The 10,907-nt window shown below is 28.7% G+C and overlaps 1 protein-coding gene across 1 annotated transcript; it reads left to right on the forward strand.

The window, feature by feature from the left end:
- Positions 1–234: 234 nt before the first annotated feature.
- On the forward strand, positions 235–5,965 carry LOC122589197 (probable cinnamyl alcohol dehydrogenase 6). Its single transcript, XM_043761446.1, has 6 exons — positions 235–345; positions 459–572; positions 867–1,094; positions 2,586–2,874; positions 3,487–3,640; positions 5,644–5,965. The coding sequence occupies exons 1-6, from the start codon at positions 251–253 to the stop codon at positions 5,844–5,846; spliced, it is 1,083 nt and encodes a 360-aa protein (XP_043617381.1). The 5' UTR covers positions 235–250; the 3' UTR covers positions 5,847–5,965.
- The last annotated feature ends 4,942 nt before the right edge of the window (positions 5,966–10,907 follow it).

A 10,907-nucleotide genomic window follows, 5' to 3' on the forward strand; every position in this document is an offset into this window, starting at 1 on the left:
TAGAAAGATAACTTGACTATTTGAGTGACTTTGACCATATAATTGGAAAGTTTCCTTTTAGTTTCATTATATATTTTTTGGTATATACAATTTGGAAAATAGAAAACTTTAATGAAGTTGCTAGGTAATATACTCGATATTATCACAAGAAGTACGTTGACACAAGGCTAACTTATTACTAGCCATGAGTCTATATATAGAAAGTATGTGTCTTCATTTATTTGCAAAATTCAAAAGCTAATTTGTCACAATGACTCAAACAACTCCCAATCACAAGCTTAGCGTCTCCGGCTGGGCAGCTCATGATTCCAACGGTGTAATTACACCTTATACTTTCAAAAGAAGGTTGCTTCTTTTTTCTTTTTTTTTTTCCTTTAACTTTTTTTTCTTTCTATATTTTTTCTCTCATTTTTCTTATTAAAAGTGAGGTTGAATTTGATTTTATTTACATCCTTTAGAGTGAATGGAGCTGACGACGTTTCAATCAAAATCTTGTATTGCGGGATTTGTCATACTGATATTCACCATGTCAAAAATGATTGGGGTATCACTAGGTATCCTGTTGTTCCCGGGTAAGTCTCTTTTCTAACCGATTATAAATGTTTTTTTTTTGAGCATGTGCTTCAAATAAATAACAAAATTATATACTACACTAAGAAGTGTGCAGTTTTAACTATGATTATCAAAAGGTTGATAATCAACCCAAACCGGCTTGGCGGCTTACAATATGTTACTAATTCGACATATTGTAATATTCAATTAATTTGTCACATTGGTTCAATGTCTTTATTTCATCTATAGCCAGAATATGTATACATTCTTCAAAGTTCGGCTAATTATAATGAACTTGTTTTCAATGTTACAAGGCATGAAATAACAGGATTGATAACTGAAGTCGGAAGCAATGTGAAAGGGTTCAAGATCGGTGACCGGGTTGGGGTAGGATGCCTTGCGGCGTCGTGTTTGGAGTGTGAATTTTGCAAGGGGTCAGAGGAGAATTATTGCGAACAAATCCAGTTTACTTACAATGGCATCTTTTGGGATGGCAGTATCACCTATGGGGGTTATTCCGAGATGTTAGTTGCGGATCATAGGTAATTTACAAAGTGCATCACCTCTGTTTTTATCTACAAAAAGTTTTTGTCCATTTTTTTCGATATTCCATATATCACGTTGGCTTTATCACAGATAAAACTTTGACATATATGTATCTATAATATTTTATGAGATAAACAAATATTGAAACAAAAGCTCTTAAAAAAAAATTGAAGCTAGACCTACTATGTAAATAAACACTTTGTACCAATAAACCAAAAGGATAAGTATCCTGAAATATAACGAACTTTGGACGAATGTCTATAGTGTGAAGTTAAAGTTGTATTCTTTGTATGTAATTATATTTAAATTATGTGTATTGTATGTAAGAATACATACGTGTCAACCATATATAGCTTTCACTTGTTAGTTTGATTGGTCAGATATATTTTTTCACATACAATACTCATAAATTTAAAAATGATTATATACAATGAATACAATGTTACTTATTTAACACTATATACATTTGAACAGAGTTTGTTACATCTTAGAATACTAATCCGTAAACCAAATAGCATCTTGTGTTGTCATTTTGGCTATTTAAGACATAAATTATACAAACTTGACATTCAATTCGAATTATTGTCAGGTGATAGTTTTAAATTTAAATATAACACAATACATATGTGTACACAAATTTATTGTAAGGGTTGTTAGGTATAAACACATTAAATAAAATACTACACGTAATTAATAGACGAGGTAGTAATAATGGTTAAAGAAAGTGGGTGAACCAGTTCAATGGCCTTGATGTAGTGCCTGCGGGACCCGCATTATATACACCACATATATAGTACCGTCATCATGACTCGTACTAATGAATCTTAATATCTTATGAACCCAGTCGATTTGATAGATGTTTTTGTTTCTTTTAGGGTGAAATTCAGTGTCCATTTGCTGACATGAATGATTTTAAGACAATTTAAAGTAATCTAAGAGTAAAAAATAATAATTTACCGTTCAAAACTTCAAAATAAAACAAATAAGGGCTGAGAACATCAAGACCAGTGGGCTCAAAGATCACCCATTCACCCCTGTTTGTCCAATTTACTAAATTCACATATATTCGCATGCTTTTCATTTCTTCTGAAATCTTAATTCATAAGGGGATCCGATAAAAGCAAAAGTTAAATGGAAGTTAATATCAGAAAATCTCAAAATATAAGAACCAATGAAAAACATACAAGATATAAGAATGAGATCAAGTACCTAAACAGAAGTGCAAATAAATGGACCAAATGAGTAGGGGTCCACGACCATATGTTATACAGAAATAAAAAAGTCAATAAATACGAGTACTTTTTATGAGATTAAAGAAGAACATAACTAGCTAGTCATATAATTAAATTTGACCCCATTTTAGTTTTGAACTGACTAATTGTATTGGTTTCTTTTTGTATATGACCTTTTTTAAATAAAAAAAAAAATCATTTGTGAAAAGTAACTTCAAAAGAAATGGTAATTTAGTTTTTTTATTTTCGTTGAAGGTATGTAGTTCATGTACCCGAAAGCTTGCCAATGGACGCGGCAGCACCATTACTATGTGCAGGAATCACAGTGTACTCACCAATGATCGACAGCAAGCTGCACGAGTCTACTGGAAAGAGAATAGGGATCGTTGGTCTGGGAGGGCTCGGTCATGTAGCCATTAAATTTGGCAAGGCTTTTGGGCATCATGTATCTGTCATTAGCACCTCCCCATCAAAAGAGAAAGAGGCCAGGGAGCATTTAGGTGCCGAGGATTTCATAATCAGCACTGATCCGAAACAAATGCGGGTTAGTAGTCTACGAGTACTCACACAATCACTTATTATAATGAGTGACTTAACGCTTGAGACTAAGATTTATTAACATATCTAATGTTTAATTGTCAAATGACATTATGGTGTATGAAAAGTGACTTTTAGTGATGCATTTTATATCATCACGAGTCACATATGAAACACTTAAATTATAAATCTAGATGAGGATGGGAGAAAAGTAAAATGCAAACAATTTATTTTATGACAATTGTCAAATAAAGTCTGTCATCATCATCCAAATCTGAGGGAGTTTTTAAAACCATGTTGTTTTAATTGGGCCCCCATCACATTCAATGCTAACTCGACATGCAAGGTAAAACCACCGAAGGCCTCCCACACAGTTTGAATGGTTTTAAGTCTTTATAAGGATTCGAACTCCCACCTTTAGTACTGTTTAACCATCCTACGTGACACCTTATTTCCGTTGAAAGAAAAAAGGTCTTTAATTAGTGTTAAATGATCGTTATCTCTGGATAATGCACTATTTATTCAATGACCGGCCTTTAACTTTTATATCTAAAAGACAATAATATCAAAGGTTAAATAATTTGTTGAAAGCTAAGTTTTGACTTTTGGTTTTATTCAGTCAAAGAGGAGGACACTGGATTTTATATTGGACACTGTATCCGCACCACACTCGCTTGGGCCAATTCTGGACCTACTCAAAGTGAATGGAACACTCGTGCTTGTGGGTGCACCTGACAAGCCTGTTGAGTTGCCTTCTTTCCCTTTGATCTTTGGTATGCTTCAATTCCATCTTTAGTATATACTAGATTATAGATTATAAGCATAATACGTGGGAAACATATACAATTAATGACATGTTAAATATTTACAATATCACAAGTTGACAAATATTTAACTAAGTTAGAATTAAACCACTAAAAAATGAAATTACATTAGTGATCGTTTAGATTTCGGTTAACAGTGATCGGACAGTTGAAAAATAGATACATCATCTATTAGAGGTGTCGCTAAGTATGGTTTTCATTTCGTTGGATGTCTTTTAGTTATTCGGATATGTCTGCATTGTCATTGTACTAAAGTTACTAAGCAATTTAATTATTAACTCATATAACATATAACGCATGTTGTGTTAATCTAACTTAGAATTATGCATATTATCATTGCAATTTTTATACAGTTATTTTTTTGATATCTAATTATGATAGCTTACTATAAACTCTAAGTTTGTTTATTAATTCTTTATTAAGAAGGCTGATTTGACATCCGGTCTGATTTTCAAAACACTGATTTAAAAATAATAAAATATTAATGATATAAAACTAAATACTTATAAACAAACTCTATTACGTTATATGATAAAAATCATATTCAAAGTAATAATTTAATAAAAATGTATTACATTAAAAAAAATTATTGTAAAAAAATCAAAAATTAATTTTAAAACAATTTATAAAAGTAATTAATTTTCAAACAATTTTTTATAAAACAATTTTTTTTTATAAAACAAATTTTAAAACAATTTACGATGTATGGTAGTGATACAGATTGTATCATAAAGAAATTCAAGCCTTATACATGATTCATAAGTATTAAATAAATTATGGTTAAAGTAAATCGATGTTCGAAGCTAAGTTATAATAAAAGGTAATGAGTAATGATAAATATAATATATGTTTAGTTAAAATATTGGATTTAACTTAAATCTTTACAATCACATCAAAATCGGAACTTGTAAGCATTGTGGATGATAGCAAATAAACTTGTGATTTCGGATCATAAACTCAAATTTTTGGAGTCTTCATGTTAATAACTTATTATTATAAGTAATATAAGTAATAGAAGTTGAAGAATTGAGAAATAAAAATAAAAAAAGACAATTTTATTAATGAGAAAATAATCAATCAATTAATAAGATTATAATGTGTTTTGTATTTAATTATATTTATAAGCCAAAAGTTAGAGTTCAGTTCCAAATACAATAAGAAAATTGAATCCATATACAATTACAAAAGCTAATTTAATTTAATAAAAATAAATAAATTAAAATGACACATGTCAATCAAGGATTACGCCACATGTTGTTTAAAAAATATCTGAATCCTGTTTTAGTTTATTGGTAGATCTCATATACATATAAACATATGTCGATGTCGATTTGTGTTTATCTTATTTATAACTTGTGAGATTTAGTGTAAAAAAATGGTTGAAAACGTTTCGAAGTCAAGTGATTATCTTTAAATACGTATAAAAGAGAAACTTTAATTCATAATTGGAGAAATATGATTGGAAAAATACGAACCCTTACATGAAACTCAACTTTTAATTAGAGCTATTAGATCAAATGATGATGTCATATACCTTTTTAACTTTTTTAGATTTAATTTTAAATTTTTTTTAATAAAAACGTATTACATTAAAAAAAAATTTATTGTAAAAAAATCAAAATTTAATTTTAAAGATAAAAAATGATGTAAAATACAACAATATTAGTTTACATAATTATATCATTAAAAACATTAATTATTAATGTCTACAAACTTAAATAAGGAAATAATAATAATTTAAATTTATTAAAATAGAATTAAATCACTGATACTCTTTTTTTTTTGAATTTTATATCTGAATTCGTTAGGAGACATGAACTTTTATATTCTGGCTCGGCCTGAGCATTTGAATCATAAGAACAAACCTGCCCAAACACGTTGTATACGAGTATGTTCATGATTGATTGAAACTTTGAAAACTAAGTTTATGATATGATTTGTAAATATAATAGGAAAAAGAGTGGTGAAAGGTAGCATGACTGGAGGAATGAAAGAGACACAAGAAATGTTGAACTTTTGCGGAAAGCACAACATAACATGTGATATCGAGACCGTTACAACTGATAACATCAATGAAGCCTTAGACAGATTAGCCAAGAATGATGTCAAGTATCGTTTCGTTATCAATATCGCAGGCAAAAACTCGAGCCCTTAGTCGAATTAATGACTCCATCATGTATTATTGTATGTCTTGTACGTTTTCATGTCTATGGTCATGTATTCTCTTCAAAATTTTTATTCCAAGAGCCTTTTGTTCGATCTATTAAAAATTAATCGAATGTCTTTCTTTTCTATTTCTTATGCAATAACAACCAAATAAGTCATTTCACGCCATTGTTACTCTAATAATCAAGTTAAAAGTATAAATTATATAAGATAGAAGATTTCACGTTCTTAAAGACGAGATGATTAAAAGATAGGCGTGGTAAATTACAGTAGTTTGTACTGTTTTTGAGTGAAAAATATATCATTTCAAATAACGTTTTTTTGGTTATGAAATTTGATTTGTATAACTGAAATTATATATTCTTGACATATGTGAGAAAGGTAAAAAGATAAAATAAGAACTCAATTTTTATCGAGAACTACGAGAACTGTTTTCCATCAATTATATTCAAGGATGTTTTTGTAATTTATTAAATCATATTTAAACAATTTAATTAATCTATGGAAAATTCCCATAAATATCTCATGTAGTTAACTGAAATGTAATTATTCTCTCATTTAATATCACTTCATCAATTTTTACTTGATTTTTTTTATATAAAAAGTCGAGTAACTATGAATTCTTTCATACGTTTGAGACACCATTTCCAAATAAACTAAACTAGTAAAATACCCGGTCGTTGTCCGGGTTGTAGTTATAAAAGTAAATTTATAAGTCACATTAAACAACTAAAAAGGTGAGACCGAAAAGAGTAAATCAACATAAATAAAAACACAATGGCAATTAAACAACTAAAAAGGTGAGACCGAAAAAAGTAAATCAACATAAATAAAAACACAATGGCAATGAAAAAATGATAAGATGTTTAAAGATGTAGATAATCCATAAAGTTATAAAAAAGATACGATCCAAACGCCTACCCCATGGTTATTGATTAATGCAATAACGTGAGATTTCACGTACAAAAGAATAATCCTACCACTTTGAAGAGTTTCACCTTGTTGGTATGTGGATAGTTAATTTATTAAATATCAATAGACATGCCATATTTTTATAGAAATAATAAAATGATTTAAGAAGTTGATGCAATCCGAATACACATTGGGTGACTATATTGAGCTATTAAACCCATTAAGCCCTATAACCCACAATTTAGTTTTTACTCATCAATGGGTCGAAATGTTGTATTAGATTCAACTTTTGTCTCTTTACACATGATGAAATACCTCAATCTTGATTAGAATAAAAACTTGTTTCCAACAATCTAACATAACGTATATAATTCAACAACAACGAATTGAATATTCATTCTCTTCCATCTATATTTAATTAAATAGAACCAATACTCATATCGACGACAGTCTCTCATGGCTGACGACAAGGTTCCAAGAATCTATAACCACCAAGGAACCATTATCTACCTCCCGCCACCAAATGCGCACCCAAAACTCCACCAACCAAAACCCCGACACCACCACAATCACAAACACCCTCAACTCGTCGTCACATTCCAGCCATCCCAACCATAACTGGCAGTGTTATTTCCAAGCCAGATGCACAGACATAAACACCTATTTTAAATTTTCTTGCTTCATAAAGACATAAACACATCTACAATTTAATCGGATAGAAAAACTACGGGAGACAGCTCAGAGATCTCTCGGATGATTACAATCGATTTTTCATAAAACCATGACCATATATATAAACAATAAATCATCCCAAATCAATATGTTGGTTTCTATTTATCAAGAATATATAAAAACTCATTATATTGATTAACTTCGGCTTCATTGACGAATATTGTCACTTTACTTGATTATACCATTTCCAGCCGTCATTCGCGCATTCTAGTTAGCTTTTGATCTCGAAATCATCCAACTCACATGATGAACCTATAGAATACTTGCGCAAATAATGAATAACTAAAAACATACAAATTAGACTCAAAATGCATAAAAGTAAAGGATATTAGCCATTAAACTAATAATTCAAATATGTATAATTTGGCTATTATCATTGATCCGATGTATGATGATCACTATATATATGAACCTGCATGTAGATAATACTAATCAGCAATTCTTCATTAACTATTAAAGCTTATATATAGCCTAACTAACTATAGACGTGGAAATGATAAAACAATAAACACTAAACTTACTCCTAAAGAATAAGTTAGGTAGTTCCATTCCATAACCAATTAATACTCACGTTAAACCCGGTCAAAACAGAATTAATTCTACTAAACAATAGCTGGTAAATGTCCACGTTTTGATTATCCGAGTAACAAAAGTCCCGTTTTAAATGGAGTAGTTTGTACGGCTAGGATCAAATGAAATTTCAATCCAATGATCATAATTAAATAAAACCAATACTTATCGGTGGCAATATATATAATACCACCATTTTTTTGCTCTCATTTAATGTCTTTATGTTGGACATTTTTTTTCTCTATAAATTATATATTTTTACCACCTAAATCTTTTTTTGAGATTAACCATGCACTTAGCAGTTAGCAATGGGAATATGGAGATTTTTTATTTCTTCATAAATGGTGTTTATATATGTTACGTTCATTTAGTAGTTATGAACTAGATTTTAAATATCTTTTTTTATAAATGGCTTTTATGGTACAATCATTTTAAAATTTGGTAAAAAATTATCTGTACACATATAAACGCAATCTATTTCCATGTGAATAAGTAAATTAATTTGATGTCAAGATATTACTTTGTGAACAATTAGGATGTAACAATGTCAATAATTAATTTTTTTAATATAAAATGCATTTAGTTCACATTTGAACTTTATTTATATATGAATATTTTTAAATATATTCGTGAACTTTGAAAATATATATATATATATATATACATACATACATGTGAATATGGTTATTCATGTAAATGTTTTATAATCTAAGGTTTTAGGATAAACCACTATATAATCGATCAAATTAAAAAAAATTAGACACTTGTGAATTAAGTCATTTCAAATATGTACAATTTACATGTTTACATGTGAAAGTAATTCATGGGTACCACTCACTAGTGAATTTTGTTATATAAAAAACCAAATATTTGTGAATAGGGTTATTCACATGTGTACATATGAACAAAAATTCATATATCATTGTTTTTATATATACAATTGTAAACTTTCGTAAAAAAAATATACATATACATATGAACTTTGTTAAAAAAATATTTGTACACATGTGAACTTTGTTAAAAGGTTTATTATTTTCAAAAAATCTATGTTTTTTAAATTTAATGTTATTAATTTTTAATAACAAGTTTTAAACATAAATCACATGTGTACCACTGAAATGGTTCATGATTTTCAAATAATTTATATTATTTAATTTAATGTTAATAAATTTTTAATATAAAATTTTATACATAAATCATATTACTCACACAATTTGCAAAAACATAAAATATATTTTTAAATTGTCATAATCTATCAATTATTAATTAATAGTCAATATCAAAACGTTGACTACTACTCGTATAACAAAAATCCATGAATTTCGTGCACCATATTTTGTAGGTGGCCGTTTCATTTTTTACGAATGTTCCTATTATGCCCTTTTCCAGTTTTTATTAATTTGTAGATTAATTTTAAATCCCATTAATTACATTAATGCCAGTAGAGATCTTGACCATTAGTGTATATAATCTAATGGATGTGAGTGGTTCTCGCAGTTTTTGACAATTTTTTAGTTCTTACAATAACTCAACTCTGTGAGAAAGAATATCTATCAATGGAAACTTATTGTTTTAAATCATGATAATAAAGAAGAATAGAACATTCGAAAATATAACAAAGAGTGAGAAAAAAAAGGGTATTTGTGAGAAAAAGATTATAATATAAAAAGAAAATTAAGGTTTTAAAACGGTTTTTTCAAATATGATTTGTGAGAAATTAGCTAGAATAATGAACCATATAGACAATCACTGATACTCTTTTTTTCCTCATATTAAATGTCTAATTTTAATTTTCCAAGTTTTTTTCTTTTTTTACTTTGACTAAAAGGGTTATTGGATGGAAATCATATGATCTCATGTACCATTTGGTACCCACTAATACCTTAGTCAGGATAGTTTTCAGTTGAATCTTAACCACTTAATAATCTCCTAATTATCTCAAGTTTGTCTTTGACAAAACTTGAACCCATGACCTCTCCTAAAAGTAGCGGCTGATGGCCACTGGGCTATTACCCAATGGTTTTTTTACTTTGAATGTAAAATATCTTTGTTGGTTTTATATAGTAAATGATGAAAGTTATATTTAAAACTCAACTTGTCTACTTATTTTATATGTTCATATATTTTATATGAAATGTTATATTTCTTATGTCCCAATTGTGTTTAAATTTGATTTGTTAAGGTTTTTTTTTTTTTTTTTTTTTTTCTTTTTAATAATGTAAGACCTAATGAAATTTATATCAATAAAAAATATATTTAAAATTCCATTTATCCATATATTTTACGTAAATAAGAAAAAAAATGGATCAAACGTAATAAAAGGGCAAACCTACTTTAAATATTAAGATAATTTAGTATGGGTTTGGCAATGATTACGTTTTTTTTAAATATCACATTAATAATATTTTTTAAGCCCCAACTAAACACTTTATATCCCATAACCTGTTCGCCATAATCCGATTCTTGAAGGTTATCACGAGCTGGTCCAAACCAGTTGGACGGAACCAAAGCCCGTTAACCCCATCGACACACCGCCTGTAGACATGACGACAAATTAATGATAAACCCAATGCATGTTAAGATTTAAACTTGGGTCTCCTCAAGTCAACGTCAAATCGGTTATTGAATCTAAGTATTCGATTAGGAAAATGATTTATCTTCCTAAAACATTAGCCTAATATCATCAAATCTTGACATGTGTAACCCACTCATTATCTTCTTTCACCACCACCCCTTGATTTTTCCATGTGGCTTGATCTTATAGTTAGTAGGATAATTAGGCTAATATATTAAAAGGATCCATCATAACTCATTTGATTATTATCAAGATGGAAAA

This window comes from Erigeron canadensis, chromosome 2 (genome assembly GCF_010389155.1).
Source record: "Erigeron canadensis isolate Cc75 chromosome 2, C_canadensis_v1, whole genome shotgun sequence".
In the NCBI taxonomy this organism is placed as follows: Eukaryota; Viridiplantae; Streptophyta; class Magnoliopsida; order Asterales; family Asteraceae; genus Erigeron; species Erigeron canadensis.

Excerpts from the sequence above, each read along its gene's own strand:
- LOC122589197 (XM_043761446.1), top strand. The coding sequence starts at position 251 with ATGACTCAAACAACTCCCAATCACAAGCTTAGCGTCTCCGGCTGGGCA. Across the intron at positions 573-866 it reads AGGTATCCTGTTGTTCCCGG|GCATGAAATAACAGGATTGA; the intron begins GTAAGTCTCTTT and ends CAATGTTACAAG. Across the intron at positions 2,875-3,486 it reads CTGATCCGAAACAAATGCGG|TCAAAGAGGAGGACACTGGA; the intron begins GTTAGTAGTCTA and ends GGTTTTATTCAG.